The sequence below is a fragment of the Archocentrus centrarchus genome, chromosome 17 (assembly GCF_007364275.1).
Source record: "Archocentrus centrarchus isolate MPI-CPG fArcCen1 chromosome 17, fArcCen1, whole genome shotgun sequence".
Lineage (NCBI taxonomy): Eukaryota > Metazoa > Chordata > Actinopteri > Cichliformes > Cichlidae > Archocentrus > Archocentrus centrarchus.
In genome coordinates, this window is record NC_044362.1 from 15339933 (window position 1) to 15356512 (window position 16580).

The window sequence follows — 16580 nt, forward strand, 5'->3', positions numbered from 1 at the left end:
AGATAGAAATCAAGAGACAGAGAGAGAGAGAGAGAGAGAGAGAGAGAGAGAGAGAGAAGAGGGAGAGGAGGTAGAGGTGCAAACCTGATTGGTGGAGGCAGTTGCGAAGGGAACGCTTGTGGCAGATGTGGTGGCTGCAGACACAGTGGCTGGAGTACCACCGTGCATCATGGGAACTTTTTTGGAGGGAAAATCATGTAAGCAAATAATATACAGGAGGTGCAGTGTAGCCACATAAACACCAGGCAAATGAGGGAAGGAGAAGGAGAGAGAGGGAGTCAGAGAGGGGTTCGATTGAACTGGTACCCTTTTGTTCCCTCTGCCGACACTGATAAGAATCAAGCATTCTTAAGGCCCCGGTTGGGCACAGTGTAGCTGTTCCAGCAGCAACTTACGTCCATATTTGTGTGTAATAAATTAAACTACTAATACTGCACTCTTTCGGTAAATGCCATGACATGCGTTAAATTTTTAAAAATGTCCAGAAAAAAAAACCTAGAATATGGCAGAGGGCGAGAAAGGCCACCGTTCTAATTAAACCCCCTCAGTTTTGTTTAATGTTTTAAAAGGGTTTCTACAGGTGTCAGGTTAAACCAGCCAAAAGCCAAGTTTAGAACGAGCATGAGAACAAGTGTCGTCAAGCAATACGAAGTAGAGAGATTAAAATAATAAAGGTCAGTGTAATAAACATTTAAAAGTCACATTTCTTTGTGGGGACTCTTGCTTAGCTTTCATATCCCAAAAGGTTTCCTCACATAAGGAAAGGAGTGACTCTCGGGTCACCAAACAAAATTATCAGTGAACACAACAAAGTATATTTCACTAGAACTGCGACTCAAATACATGAGGTTACAAACAACTAAAGAAGGAAAGCCGGGACCTACCAACGCTGGCTGCAGGTGTCATGCACAATATTGAGCCTGTCCATCATGCAGTGCAACAGGAAGTGGATTGGATAGGGAAGAGAAATCAAAACAGCCCATCACAAGGTTCGTTAGAGTGAAGGGAGAGATAATGTGGGGGGAAAAAAAGGTTAATATCTCTTGGACACAGACATCAGTGATTGGAAAAGGCGAAGATGTGAACTCATCATTAGGAAATCAGTTAATCAAATTAATCTAATGTTTCATCTTTGTGTGAATGACAGAGTGATAGCAGGGCTATGAGTGTAACTACTGAGCATTTAAAATTACGTACACACTCTAAACAGAAGTGAGAGGTACAGCAGATGTGTGCAGAAGCCAGACTCTTCAGACTGCTGTTTGTTACCAGATACCATTACCCAGCCCCATTCATCCCAGCCCAAGCCAAAGCCCCTCACCGAAATACGAGTGATCACACCGTGGAAAGTCTAACAGCCTACCAACAAACTACTAAACTAAAAATAATTCTTTGTATTACTTATATTCATACCTATCATCCTGGGCCTGCATCTACTATGGGGTGAAGGTAGCTATAAAGAGTTATATTAAGGCATTTAGTTCACAGATTGAAACTATGACCCATTTTAACACCTAGTGGCCATGCAAAGCCAGACAAAGCATAAAGCAAAATTTTTGAAGCTCTCTTAGCCTTTAAACTACACTGAAATACACACATGCAATCACTGCAAGCCTAGAATAAAATCTAGAGTTACTATTTGCCTATTTTTGTAATTTCCCTCTATATAAAGGGGGGGAAAAAAACCCTGTTCTGTACTGCAATCTACCACTCTGTCCGACCCCAGCCAAGCAGGAGCCAGGTTAGACTGATCCAGCCATCCACTGGGTTGGTAAGAGCACTCGTGGCGGTTGCTTTGGGAGCCATACCTGATGGGAGGAAAGCAGCCTGCTGCTGAAACTGCATGCTGGCCAGGGCCTGTTGGTACTGGAGCATGCCGGTGTTAAACACGGCAGAGGCCCCGTTGGCCTTCTCCAGGGCTGCCCGCTTTGGCAGGGGAGCCATGACACTAGGGGCGATGCCCTGCCCATCCAGAAGGAGGGGAGGTCAGTGAGAGAGAAAATAAAAAGGTAGACAGAAAGAGGTAAAAAAAGAGAGGTACGTGGAATAGAGAGAGAGAGAGAGAGAGAGAGAGAGAGAGAGAGAGAGAGAGAGAGAGAGAGAGAGAGAGAGTGAGAGTGTGTTGGAAAGAGGCAAAAACGGGAAAGAAAACAAAAGAAGGTACATACGTTAGAGGACATCCAAGGAGCAGTGTCACAACATCCTTGTGTGTACAACAATAACAATATCATCATATCATCAGTAGCAAGCAAGCAGCAGTCTGACACAAGTACTACACAAGCAGGAGCATGGTGCCTACTGGAGCTACTAGCTAATAAGCATTCATATGTTCATTATATCGGATTGTTAACTCTGTACTATTAAGGCTGGCTAAATGCAACATAAGCAAGCATTAACTTTTAAAACAATAAGGCTGCTAACAAGTGGTGTAACAGGTAAGAAGCACAGAGAAAAGGGAGGCTGCACTGCTAGCTCCATGATAAACTGTGTAAGCATGTTTAAGTGATGGTTCACTCGCAGACAAATGTCAAAAATGGTCTTAGGCCAAGGGACGTAACTCAGACACGGATTCCCTGCTGTTTAAATCATAAAGACTGCGTGTGGACTTTATCTTGGCTTGAGGCCATTCTTGAGGTCTGAATATCTGTGACAACATTTGGTGATGGAGTGAACTATCATTTGAACTGTAATAATCTGTTACGGTGGGATCACTCCTGTATGATTTCAAAAGGCTTTCCCTCTTAGCCCCCACCCTTATCCATCTGACATGCACTAGCGACACAGACATGCACACATTTGATTGAGCTGCTCCACAACACTGACCACTGACTTAGACGTTACACTGAAGCCATGCCACCATTTATAGAAATTCTACTTCCCTAGCCCTCACTGACTGTTGTTAGAAAAGCTATAGGGTGATGAACTGATTGTGGCTCCTCAGAAATTAGACATTTCAATTGAAGCTTCCGGTGATCTCTACAAGACAAAAGCTGTTTGGATGCAACTTTTTTTTTTTTTTTTTTATCCCAGAAAGCCACAATCACTTCATCACAGGTAATAATGACAGATCAACAAGAGGAAAAGACAGACATTGCACTGAAACAACGACAACAGAAATAGCTAGGTATCATTGGTTAAAACACTGCTCTACAACAAAGCCACATGCCAAGCTAAAAGGTGAAAGGTCATAGTACCAGGTCAAAGGTTGCGTCGAGGGGTCGCTTCAGTGATTTGACAGCCGACTGAGTCTTAATTAGCAGGCAGCGAGCACATGATGGCAATGGGCCAATGGGGTTCAAGCGCATTAACATAAACCAGCAAGCAGAGGTGCATCATGGGGGCAGCAGTGCAGTTTGGGTATAGGTGAGAAAAAACAAAAACAAATAAAAAAACAAATCATTGGAATGCAATATACAAGGGGATAACAGGACTAAGGCATGCACAGTGTGGTCACTAGCTCTACTGCTCGACAGTTAAATGATCATCAAGAATCGATGATAACTACTCATCTACATTAGTTGTTGTCACACAGAGATGGATGAATACAGCGAAGAGAAAATTATTCAACCATTACTGGAAGCGATTCTCAGTGACTGAGCAGGAAATTATATGGAAGCACATATTCACAGGTTTCCATTTCACTGTGCACATCATAGTCAGGTTCACATTGCAACAATTCACCCCGAGCTTTCTGTTTCGCTACGTCAAAGAAAAAGCATGTAGAAACACTTTGATCGGCACACAAGTGTGCCTGCGCTATTATTCACAGGTGCTGTTACTGTAAGACAGGACTGAAAGCACAATGAATCCTTTATAATAATGTCAAGAGGAAGAGAAGTTATAGATAGGAAGCACAGAAACAATGGAGTCACAAATAAGGCCAGGCCATCAGAGACAGAGAGAGAGAGAGAGGAACTGGACTCTCTGCTCGTGTTCTGTGATGATAGAAAAAAGGAACAACAACCAAAAAGGCTTAGCATGAGAGTAATGATACTTGTATTGTACTATTGTCCAATCCTTCTTCTTATCATCCAGATAAGGGCAGCTTTTACCCAAATTAACATGCAGACCTTTAAAGTTTGACCTGGCAAAAGCAGAACTGAAAATGCTACATAATACCAACCAGGAAGATGAGTACAAAACACAGAACATATCTGCTTTACAGTCACTAACCGTAACGTGAATGTAAAACCTGTTGTGTGGGTGTGAATGAGTGTGCGCACGCTTCTGCAGATTGCTCACCATGGCTGCGGCGGCTGTGGCCTGGTTCACCTGGTGCTGGGCAGCCTTTATTTTGGCCTGCAGGTGAGCTGGCGGGTGGAAGTACTTGCACTTTTCTCGGGAGCACCGACCCTTGATATAGTCCATGCATACGGTGACAGTGTTGTCGTTGGTGTCGATCATAGTGCTGTCTGCGGGGTGGGCAAAGCGACAGTCATTCTCCCCCCGAGAGCAGTTGCCCCTTTGATACTCCCGACACACCTACAAAGAAGTGGGATGAGATTAATGAAAATATACAAGCTTTATGTACAAATTCAGCACCGTGTAAGAACAGTTACACGTGATACATTTCCTGATTTGTGTACTTGTGTGTCAAATATTAATAATATGATACTAATGGAAGTGATTTTATCAAAACACGTTAACCTGTGACAAATACTTCCGCCTCTGCTGAGCCTTCCTCTATCCAAGATCACAAGATCTATGCAGATACTTCCTGTTTAACATGAACTCTTGGTGAGACCCTGTAATACACCCAGGAAGGTCCACACTATGTTGAACCATTTGCGCTTTAACACAAACACATATAATCTCATAATGCATTTTTTCCTTTATGGACAGTTATGTATTGGATCTCAGACATTTTTAAGTCTATATGTGAGACACCAGAGGGCAGCACTTTCTTAAATTAGATGTACTGTATAGCGGCTGTTACTTCCCTGATATCCACTGTGCCTTACTCCTATCAGCGTTACAGCAGTGTGTGACTGAATTAGATTAATATGCACTCTATAAATACATAAATAAATAAAGGGAACCGTTAACTTTATATTGCACTTGCTACTTTTGTGATTGAAACCCACTGAACAAGATACGTCTGCAATCAAACAGACAAAACTGCTATTTAAACGATGGCTGTCATATTTCTGGTTTGGCTGTGAGGCTTTGCACATAAAAAATGCTAAAAGAAATTGCAGTTATTTAAAATGACAAAAGTATCATTTTAATGCCGTTTGTATAAGCTGAGCGCTGATTATAGTTTCAGCACTTTCTTGTAAATAACATGCTCTTGTTGTTATACTCGTCTCGTGCCATTTTGTGAGGTGTAATGAGTGAAAGCACAAACTTCACAGGAAGTTAATTGAGATGCAGTTCATCAGAATTACACGTGATAAACTGATGACATTTCACAGTTTATCAACCTGTTTTTTATTTTCTTTCGGTTGGTTTCTACTTTGCATAATTGCACCAGCTATTATAATACAATCCTGTTCCAGAAACTGTTTATGCAAATCAAGTAAGGGTGCCATTATTGTCATGCTTGTTAAGCTGCTTGTCATCAATATTTGTCTTGTTTACAGGCTCATCATCAATGAGGTTAACTTTACTCTGACAAACCAAGGGAACACCACGAGGAACAGTTTATTAGAGTTTGGAGATTCTTTGGGGAAGAGGGGAGATCACAGTCTGTCACAGTTAGTCTTTTACCTCAAGTCTGTCTGTTCTCAGCAGTTTCTGGGCTGCAGCAGCAGCGTTGGGGACTTGGCTGACTGCAGGGCTGGAGGCCATGAGAACAGGAGTGCTGGGGAGGATCTCTGGAGGCATCAGGCTTGGTGACACAGGGCTTAAGTAAGGATTAAAGGCTGCAGCTGCAGCTGCTGCTGCGCTGGCATTGGTGGCCAGGCCTGGTGTCACCGAGAACATGGGCTAGAGCACAACAAAATAAAAGCAGAGAAATTAAAAGGACAGCAGATCGATGTTTGTGCAAAGCACAAACTGCGAGCTTTCCATAAAGAGACGCACTGACATGAAAGGGATTCGAAAGACTGGAAAGAGCCACACAGATAATGAAGGAACTGTATATGTGTGAGCTTTTACATGTATGTAACCTCACCGTGGGCAGTAGCTGTGGTGTGTTCATACGTGTGTGTCCTCTCACCATAGGTGGTAGCTGCGTGCCAGGCATCATGGCATTGGCAAGCTGCATCTGCTGGGCGAGCATGGCCATATTCTTCTGCTGGATCAGATTGTTTCTGCCATTAATCTCCAGCTGGGTCTTTAGATGGGGAGGAGGGTGCAGGTACTTGCAGTTCTCTCTGGAACAACGGCCCTGAGAAGTGACAGTATTTAACACCAGAGTCAGAGTGAAATATAGGAAATATGACATAAAAAAAAAAAAAGGTAGGAACAAACTTCATTGATTTTTATTGACTTTAAATTGATTAGTTGGAGAAGTTTCCCTGTAACCTTTCAAAGATTTTGGCAGGTTTTCAGTGTTTTAATTGCAAAGATTTATGGCAATGTTTTTTTTTTATTAATCTGATACTTGACTTTTGTTATTACATAAATTGGCACTCTGTGCCTTGACAACTAAACTGCTTGCTATAAAATTTGTATGGACACCCATTCTTTTCACGAAGAACTGTGAGGATGATCTAAGATCATCACGATGCCGAGTTTTACCCAGTTATTTGGCCAACAATCAAATACCTGCAAAACTAATGGCATTCCTTACAGTCTCAGCTTGGTGAGCATGGTAACGATATCTGCTCAACATTAGCATGTCCAACATTTATCCTCGAGACTGGGAGCAATAAAAAAAAAAAATTAACATTTATTGCATGTAATATTAAAGCTACTTTCAGCTGCTTCTTATTCACGAGGGGTCGCCACATGTTTGATTTGGCAGATTTTTCACCAGATGCCCTTTTGGACACAACCCCAAAGGGATTCTTGTCTCCACCTGGAATCAAACCAGGGAGCAGTCACTTGTTAGGCGAACGTGTAACCCACTACACAGTGGAGTTTCTTATTGTACATAATACTAAAATAAATAAAATTGCTTGGTAGAATTTATGGTGCATGTTCTAAGAGATATGCATCATAATCCTAGTGAAATCCAGCCTCCTTGTTTATAGCTAGTTCAACGTCAGACACTCGGTTTTACATTAAGTCTGGCCCGAGTCTATCACTAATTGTTAACAGCTTGCTATTTCTGCTAGTCCCAGCTGGGACATGTGTGTATGTGTACACTAGCCCCAGGAGGTCAACTGATGCTGCAGTGCTTTTCTCCAGACATCCAGCTTGGCTACATGTTTAAATGATGCTATAAATACCATCCACTCATATGATCTGTCTATATTATATCAGCAGTCATCCGGAGGTCACACTCCAAAGCCTCTGAATAATAATCTAAGACTGGGATCTCTTTCTGCTGCCTGTTGCGAGCATCCAATTATGTCTTCAGTCTGAAGAGGAGTAGTCTAGGAAAACATATGACACGTGCAAGCACATTTTTGTGCAAGCAAAAATGCATATGCATTAATGCATACACATTGGGGTCAGGTTCACCTAACAGGTGGCAAATGTATGTCACGCAAACATAAGAGCGTACATAGAAACACGTCCGCAGTTTAGGAAAGGCAGGTATTTCCTTTCAGCTCTGTGGCACAGCTGATCTGACTGCGCCAGCCTGTGCTCTCCCTCACTGACAGAGCTGACCCCACTGGGATTCATTTCTATACTCTGTCATGACTTCACCCCACTTTTCCATCTCCTTTGCTTTCACTGACACTGGAGCACCAGACAGGTGCAAAGGAAACAGGAAGAGTTAAGGAGCAGGGAGGGGAACTTTGATGGCAGGGGGCCCTTTTTGAAGGTATTTTTGCTTTATCCACTTGTCTGAAATTGCAATCTCAAGTTCTACTTGGAGCTCCTTTTAAAATGACTGCAGATTGTGTTGCAAATGGCAGGTTAAGAGCAATTAAGAATGCATGGACTATAAGTGTCACCATGTCCCCTTTATTCTCTGTGCCTGTTATCTTCTCTTCTGCTTAGATAACAGAATAGAGCGCACAGATAAGGAGCTCGATACGTAGCTCGCTAGTGGTCTGCTTTTATATAAAAACTCTGATCAAGAGCTATGAGACAGAAGATAATACCTTGTCACTCAGGAAATTTGTTGATCTTACTCTGAAATTCTAGTAGTGATACGAGATACAAAAGATGTTGGGCTAAAATTAAATAAAGAGGAATATAAGATTCGTTTGTTTAGTGTGAATACAAACACATACACAAAGAAAAATGGTTTATGTAGATCGACTATTCACTGTTCAAAACAAAAATGTGTGGCCCTTTCCTAATCCACTTAATAAAATAGATGCTGGATTAACTTAAAAGTGTTCATACTGAACTAACACATACACTATTTTTGTTGTTGTTATGTCTTTCATCTTATGTCTACAGTGTCTTTGAGCACCTGGAAAAGTGCTGTAACATCCTGGGCAGCCCTGGTTGTGTGCAAGCTGAGTTGGCCTTCACAGTTCGAGGTGTGTGTGTGTGTGTGTGTGTGTGTGTGTGTGTGTGTGTGTGTGTGTGTGTGTGTGTGTGTGTGTCTGTAAGGAGAGTGCATTGCACATATGTGTGAATAAAAAAAAAAAAAAAAAGAGGAGCTGAAAGCAGGTTCTAATAGCACTCATCCAGAGAGTGACAACAACATCCAGCAAGAGGAGGGAGAGTGTGCGTTAGGTGAGGAGGGGGGGGGGGGTTGTTGTAAAAGGCATAAAAGATCATGTTGCGCTCACCTCACATGACCCCAACCGTCAACTGCTGGATTTGTTACTGCAGTCGTGCATATGGATGTGCGTTTGTGTTAAGGAGGGAGGGTAAGGGTTTAAAAAAGACAACGCTGCTTTGAATTTAGTTCAATAGTTTTTCTTTGTGCCAAAGAAAATGTCATCAACCATCACTGGCAGCCATTTTGAATTAAAAAAAAAAAAAAAAGCAGATCACATAAGAGAAAGCGCTCTGGTTGCACAGAGAAAGAGCGAGAGAGAGAATGAAAGTCATGATGACTCTGTAGCGAGAGCTCGGCTGCGTCAGGGAAATTTTAGAAGTTGCAGAAGTGATCAGTTTAGAACGTCGCAAGCAGGGAGGGGAGAAAAAAAAATGGAGATGCAGACAGGGTTGACAGGAAAACGTTGCCCCATGCATCATGTTTTTGTCTGTTATTGTGACATCACCAGCCTTGAGGAGCGGCTACAGATGGTGTCCACGGTAACAGAGCAGTCAGACACTTCTCCTCTAATGCACAGTGGCTCCTGAATCTGCCTGATCGCTGCCAAAGAGAAAAGCTCAGCAAAGGAAATACTACAGATACAGCTGGCCCTGCAGCCGCGACGAGTTAAGGAACAGAGTGCACCGCTTGTGTGTGCTTCCACCATTGTGAAAAAAAAGCAAATTCTCACTGAACGATACAGACATCTCCTCTAACGATTCTTATCGCTGACCGACTCTTTTGACTCCACTGAGGGATCCCAGTCTGTGCAGAGAATTGCAATATCTCATGATAATGTTGAGATTTGAGGGTAATTATGCAAATAAAATATCGGCCGTGCTATGGAAGCCCACTGAAAGCTTCAAATCCTTTTTTTTAAGGGATCTTTCATAATACCTGATAATTAGAATAGGATTAGTGACTAGACTGATTTGTCACTGCTTCATGCAAGAAATGTTAAAACAACCAAAGTGATTCAGCCACATCATTAGCTGATTCCCTAGAATCAGTGGAGGCTGATGAGCAGAGAGCATTTACATATTTGTCTTCATTGTTCAAAGTGTGCTTTAGGAATGTGTGTCCCAGTTCAAGTGATAGAGCTGTATTTTTTTCTTTGCTTTTTTTTTTTTTTTAGGACAAATAAAATATATTAATGTATATAAACTGTCCTAAACTATAGTACAACAAATATTGCAGATTAAATAATTAAATATCAAGTTGTTTGAAATATTTTATTTACTAAACACTCTTTAAATAACAGAACTGTGGATTATGGGTCACAACAACGACTTCATTTAATAAGATTTTATTAATGGCTGAGTTTTCTCACCAAGCTGCCACTGCTCTACTGAACTTTCCCTGCCTTCTTTAAGTTCAGTCCAGGCCATGTTTTATATTAATAGTGGGTGTCTGTGTTTCCCCTGCTGAGATCAGACTTGCCAAAATCCAGGCCAAACTGGGAACAATAATCCCACTGGCTACCGGGCAGGGTGTTTGATGATACGTTGCAATAACATGTCCCACCCTGAGCGCGCTCTTTTCTAGCTCTGTCTCACTCTCGTAAACACACACCCTCCTTTGGTGATTGTGTGGGATTTAAACAAACAATGAACCAATGGGTAAAGAATGCTGGGTGGGGCTGGATCCCATCCTTTTAAGGCGCAGACGCGAAGCATGCAGAAAGATGTTGCAGTGTGCATGTGTGTGAGCATAAGAGGAGGAGGGAAGCACCACACAGGTGAAGAAAAATGGCTTTCCCCTGAAGACTATAGTTAAAGGTATCTAATAAAATGGGTGCTTCTTATCTTTTTTTTTTCTTTCTTTTCTTTTTTTTTTACTTGCAACCCTTAACTATAGTTGGGTATAAAAGTCTGAGTGGTTCAAGGCCAGAATATTATCATCTCTGATCTGGTGCTTCATTATGAACTGTCCACACCTGCCTTGGATGCCTTTTATTCTTACAGGAGGCACAACTAAATAATGATACGCAGCATTCACTTATAACTACTCTTATTGGGAAAAGGCCTTCATGAGGAATTTTTCAACAATGCTTAAGTATTAAACAGTTGTCATAAACATTAACCTGGCTGGTGCATGTGTTAATGTTAGCCATTTGGCTATTAGCAATTACCCTATAGCCAAATTAGCTGGCTGGTTTTGCTAAGGTACCTTATAGTGACTAATTATAAAATGATAATGTTAATGTCATAATAAGGTTCTTCAAGCCCCAGATTGAAGCTGAGAAAATTCTAGGGCAACTAGACACAAACAGCAGTAGCCGACCTTACCGGCTCTATTTAAGTAAAAGAGCAAATAATTACACTCCCAAGACACCAGAAGCACAGGAGTCAAACAGGGGAGTAGCTAGTATTGTATTCTTTATTTTAAAAAAAGACATGCCTCTTAATTTAGTCAGTCATTTTTGTGGTATTTAAAATGGCATCAAGTATCAAGTATTTTCTTAGGTATCCATTTTGAGGGTGAAATTCTGGTGGTGTGACAACCCTACTTTTGTGTATGTCAGCATGCTAACATCAGCTCAACCACACTCTGATTTTTCTAGTCATTTAAATTATTTAAAGAGTCCCAAAGAGGTCCAAATGAGCATATATACAGTCTAATGGTTGAATTATAGCTTATTTTATTGTATTCTATTACAAATTCAAATTTTTTGCTTTGAATAATCAATTCTTTCGAACATATGTTGTCATTTATTTTTATTATTATTTGTACAATTGTTTTGATATTTGTGGGCCTTTGCCTTTTGATTAAAACATCCTCTCGAGGTTGCCACAGGTTTGACCCTGACTGACTGTATGTTTGCCAGACCCTGATGAAAACTTAAATACCAGCTGGCCTGTCTTTTCCTGCCAAATAGCTGCTATAATAAACTTGTCATATTATTTTACAAAAAGACAGAGTGCATCAGCAACCTTGTTTTTTTTTTTCTTTCAATATTGAGTTATAATACAGCAATTTGAAAAGAAAAACATAATGTAATTTAAATATTTTTTCTGGCTTTCTTTCCTGTTAAATGTATCATGATGCGACCTTTGGCCCCATCCAAAAAAACAAAAAAACAATAAACAAACAAAACAAAACCCTGCAACACAGTTTCCTAAGGTCGTCAGTCTCTCCAAATCTTTTATTTAAAAAAAACAAACAAACATAAAAACACATTAAATTTTATTCTAGTTACAGTAGGTTATCTCTGTTAGAACTGACTTGAAATGTGGCCATGGATGTATTTATATCCTGCATATTATAATGTACCATATGACCTACATCTTTTTAAACACACTAAAGGCGCAGTTAGACTTTCTACTTCCCCTCTTTATCTTTGATGCTCCGGCGCTGTGGTGTGATGTTATGGTGTGATATTCAGTTGAGTTGTGCTGTGAAGCTACACTGTTCCACTGACTTCTGTCTAAACATACACAGAGATGAAAGCCCTTTTCTCTTCACACACACTCTGAATGAGGCTTTGTTCTGCTGGAGACCAGCACAGACTCAAAGGACTGGACCCAGCGGTTGGTCTCTTTGTCTACTGTGCACCCAAATATGGCATAAAACATAAACTACAGCAAACTCAGTATAATAATGTGCATGTTGACTGGAATTTCCTGGTAGCCGATAAAACAGCAAGCAAGCAAATTACTGGAAACAAGAGCCAGCCAGAAATATTCAGATGTGATAGTCTCATCTTGTCCTCGCTAAATTTGCAAGCATTAAGCAATTAGCAATTCATAATCAATAATACCCATTTAGAGTAGAGTAAAATTGATTTTCTTTTTCTTTTAAGTCACTTAATTTAGCATCAAATTAACAGCAGGGTTTGAAGAAAGTGAAGAAGACGGTAGAGGTCTTTGGTGCTGTTCCTTTGCTGGGGCTTGCATGTCTGTATCAGACCATAAACACACACTTATACTTATGCCCATATCTCCTTGCTGGGGCTCAATGTACACAGTAATCTGCATTGTGAAGACTAGTGGTCTGTGAGTTGATGTGACCAGCGGGTGTTGTAGAGATAGGAAGAAGGGAGGGAGTGTTAATCTATGATAATAGCTATAATGGTTACGGTGACACATCCCCACTCTCACCCAACAACGACAGAGAGAAAAGGATTATAGGCTAGAATAGAGTTACAACATGGACCACACAGACTGCGATAAGGTAAGTCGTGTGTTTGTGGGAAACGTGTGAGCAGAATATTATCAGTGGATTTTCAGGGATTTGGGAGAAAAATATTTCACAAACTGTAGCTGTTATTCAAATGTAAACACCCACATGCATGAGACATCATAGCATCCACACAAACCTAAGTATCCATATAGACAGAGTGACAGACACACACACACACACACACAAAATGCAGGCTGAGCAATGAGTTATTCACACCCGAGAGGGTGTTGGTTTTCAGAAATCCCTCAGGTCAGATGTCACGTACACAGGAGCCCTGGATCCAAACTTAGACCTCCCTCTGTTTTTTCTTCCTTACATGCCCCCCTCCTCTCTCCCGCTCTCTCTTGCTATCTTGTTTTACACAAACCCACTTTCATGTGACTTTATTTACGTCAGTTTTTCTCTATGGTCCCCTTTCAGTTTAGCGACGCTTCTAGCGATGAGGTCAGTTTCTTGCTTTTCATTATCAGTAATAACAGAGCAATCACACGAGTATTGATCTGAGCGGCAGCACTTTATGAAAGTCATCAGGTGCTCACGGTGCGAGTGTGGCCCGTAACGTTCATTTAATCATCTGTGAGCCCTGCCTCAATGTGAGAAAGAAGAGCAGGAATCGTAGCGCTCCTGAAATGACTGAGGTGGGTTTTTTTTTTCAATATCAGGCCTTCTGGGGTATCTAAATCAGACATTTCAAAACTTGAAGAATGAGTAATATAGTGAGATGTGATATATTCTCATTAAACAGCATCTACATCACTAGCAAACACTTTTCAAATTCCCCACTCTATCTATCTACACACACACACACACACACACACACACACACACACACACACACACACACACACACACACACACACACACAATCACACACACATATATGGTGTATGATGAGCTTACATTACAAAGCAGTCCATAGGCAGACAGGGAAAATGGGAAAGCGATCTTTTAATGCAGAGAAAACAAAGCCACACACAGAGAAAGCCCCTTAGCCTGGGACAAGTTACGTGTACCAAACTCCTTCCACATATTTTGCCTTTTCATCTCTTTTGTGCAAGACTGCATCATTATTTCTATCGCTTCAGAGTGGCAGCGTTGTGGTGCATTTTAACACTAAACTAGGGCTATAAAAAAGTTTAAAGGCATATGAGTAATCCTTTTCTCTTTTATATACCTTTCTTTGTTCCTAGCGTTCCGTTCTCCCTTTTCTAACCCTCATCTTTTCCACCACCATCTGCACAAGGCTCAGACAACTGAAAAAAGTCTCTCCTCTCAGTAGCCAAGTAATAACCATGGGGCAGATGATTAGTTTAGTTTGCAGCACTAACAGATTTAATCTGGTATATATTATGGTAATCTGATCTCACAGTCTGTAATCCTATCCACGGCTCTAATCCCACTGTCAACTGTCCTAATCCTGTTTCTGTGTGTGATTATGTCTTTCGGGCTTGGAACCAACACAAGGAAGATTTTACCCTTTTCCTCTCGTGTGGCATTTTATCAAGTGATGTAGCTTTATATTTTTTCTATTATGGAAGATAATATTACTACTATTATACTAATAATACTAGCCATAATGCTGGCCATAATACTACTATTATTATAGTTTGTAAGAACAACAGCTGTAATAAGCAAGTGCTAACTTCCACCCAGTTAGAAAGAAATCCAGTCCAAAAGATTTTGCAAGTAAGGCTGATGCTACTAATCAGCATGTGCTGTATATGTTGCTGTTTGTGAGTATCATATAAAACTAATTGGGGCTAATACTAATTGGTCTTCAGATGGCACCACTGTTTCAGGTCAAGAAAACAACAACACGTGATTAATCCTGACTAGCCTGCATTTGCAAGGATGTTGACTGTGAGTTCTAGCTCAATAATATATAATTACACAAACAAATGCACAATGGAGAAAAATTTAGGGTTTAGGATTTAACAAATAAGGAACAAGAAGCTTTTCCTTGGTCAGCAAAGAGCAATGACAAGGATGAAAACTGAATTGAAGACAAGCAGAAAGTGATTAAGACGGTTGCCGTGAGCCTGACAGGCCCAGACACTGCGATTCTGAGAAGGAATGCACTTAAAAAAACAAGACAGGCACACAGAGAGCAATTGAGTAAGAGAAAAACACATGGACAGATATCAACTGGTTTTTTTTTGTTTTGTTTTTTTTTTCCCCTTTTTGCCTCACAGTTACCAGCAGAAAGCATGTGAGCCCCTGACATAACCTCTTTAATGTTTCGGCATCAACAGAGAGAAAAGGTGCAGGGTAAAGGTGACTGTTGGACCGAAGAGTGGGAGTGGCAGAGTGAAAAGGTGTTGAATCCAAGTGAGCAGCTGTGCCCTCAAGCTACGTTCTCATCTGTCTTCTGGGAGGGATAATGGCCTAGCTAACTGCAGCATCTGGTAATATTGTTATCAGAAATAAACTGTTAAAAAGGCTGCAATAATTTGTGCTTATTTGTTTCTTTGGGATTGTTTACGTATATACTGTATAATGTCCCTCCCCACCAATTTCTGTAGATTTAGTGTCCAAGGAGCCAGGCTTTCCTGTAATGATATTTAAAGTGGTCTTGAGCAATAGTTCTCCAGGCTTTCTGAAGGTCTTTCAAAGTTTTCCTTTGGACATTGGCTGCTTTTTCACTCATTTTCAGTCCAGTCCTTGTACCTGACCATTTTCAGAGGAATTAACACTCACCTATCAATCATTCAAAATAAAAAGGACATTGGGCACCAGGGTGGCTCAGTGGTAGAGCAGGCGACCACATACATGCCACGAGGCAAAAGCTGGCAGTGCAGGTTCGAGTGGCGGCTTTGCCGCATGTCTTTCCCCATGTCCTCTCCCTCTTTCCTATCATAACCTATACTGTCAATAAATAAAAAGGACATCTAACTCAAGGGATTAATAAGTGTTGTGTCTACACATAACAGAGAACTTATCAAAGACCCCATTTTAAATTGTATCTTTGTTACTAGTAGCCTATCACAAAAACACATAATTTGTTCCTATTTATTTAGTTAAATCTATGAAAAATGCAAAAGATAACAGTTTGAAAGACAAAATAGTATTTTGGTACCAACAAGGTGATTCCCAAAGAGCTATTAACAAAAAACCTGAAGTGCCAAATTACACAAGAACTGGACTGAAAATCTGAGGCAACAGGTCTGATGGAGTGAAGAATGCAAATTAGAATTTTTTTGGTTCAATTATCATCTGTATGAACAGAGAAGATCAGGTTCAACACTGAGTATCTACAGCCTTCAGTAAAACACGGTGGAGGCTCTGTCATGGTTTGGGGCTGCATTTTAGCCAGTGATCTATTAATGCAGAAAAGTACCATCAGATTGTGATCCTCCATAAAATACCATCTGGAAAGCATCTGATTAGGAATGCCTAACACATTGCCAGTGCAGTAAAAGCATACCTAGATTGAAAAACACACATCGGAACACCAGCAATTATGGATTGGCCTCCCCCAGAACCTGGACTTCAACATTATTGAAGCAGTGTGGGATCATCTTGACAGAGAACAGAGCAAAAGGCAGCCAACACTGAAAGAGCTTCAAGAAGCCTGGAGAACTATTCCTGAATACTACTTATAGAAATTACAAGAAAGCTGCCT

At 40.9% G+C, this 16580-nt stretch overlaps 1 protein-coding gene across 14 annotated transcripts in view; it reads right to left on the reverse strand.

Moving 5' to 3' along the window:
- mbnl1 (muscleblind-like splicing regulator 1) overlaps positions 1 to 16580 on the reverse strand; it is a 53118-nt gene that overhangs the window by 4947 nt on the left and 31591 nt on the right. For 6 of the 14 annotated variants that reach the window (XM_030752689.1, XM_030752690.1, XM_030752692.1 and 3 more), the window contains exons 3-9: positions 6116 to 6331; positions 5710 to 5928; positions 4243 to 4482; positions 3195 to 3248; positions 1809 to 1962; positions 885 to 920; positions 85 to 176 (exon numbers count right to left, since the gene is read on the reverse strand). In XM_030752689.1, the coding sequence (XP_030608549.1) occupies positions 85 to 176; positions 885 to 920; positions 1809 to 1962; positions 3195 to 3248; positions 4243 to 4482; positions 5710 to 5928; positions 6116 to 6331 (1011 nt within the window). The remainder of the gene's footprint in view (positions 1 to 84; positions 177 to 884; positions 921 to 1808; positions 1963 to 3194; positions 3249 to 4242; positions 4483 to 5709; positions 5929 to 6115; positions 6332 to 16580) is intronic. The other 8 variants (XM_030752697.1, XM_030752694.1, XM_030752695.1 and 5 more) reach the window with 7 other exon arrangements.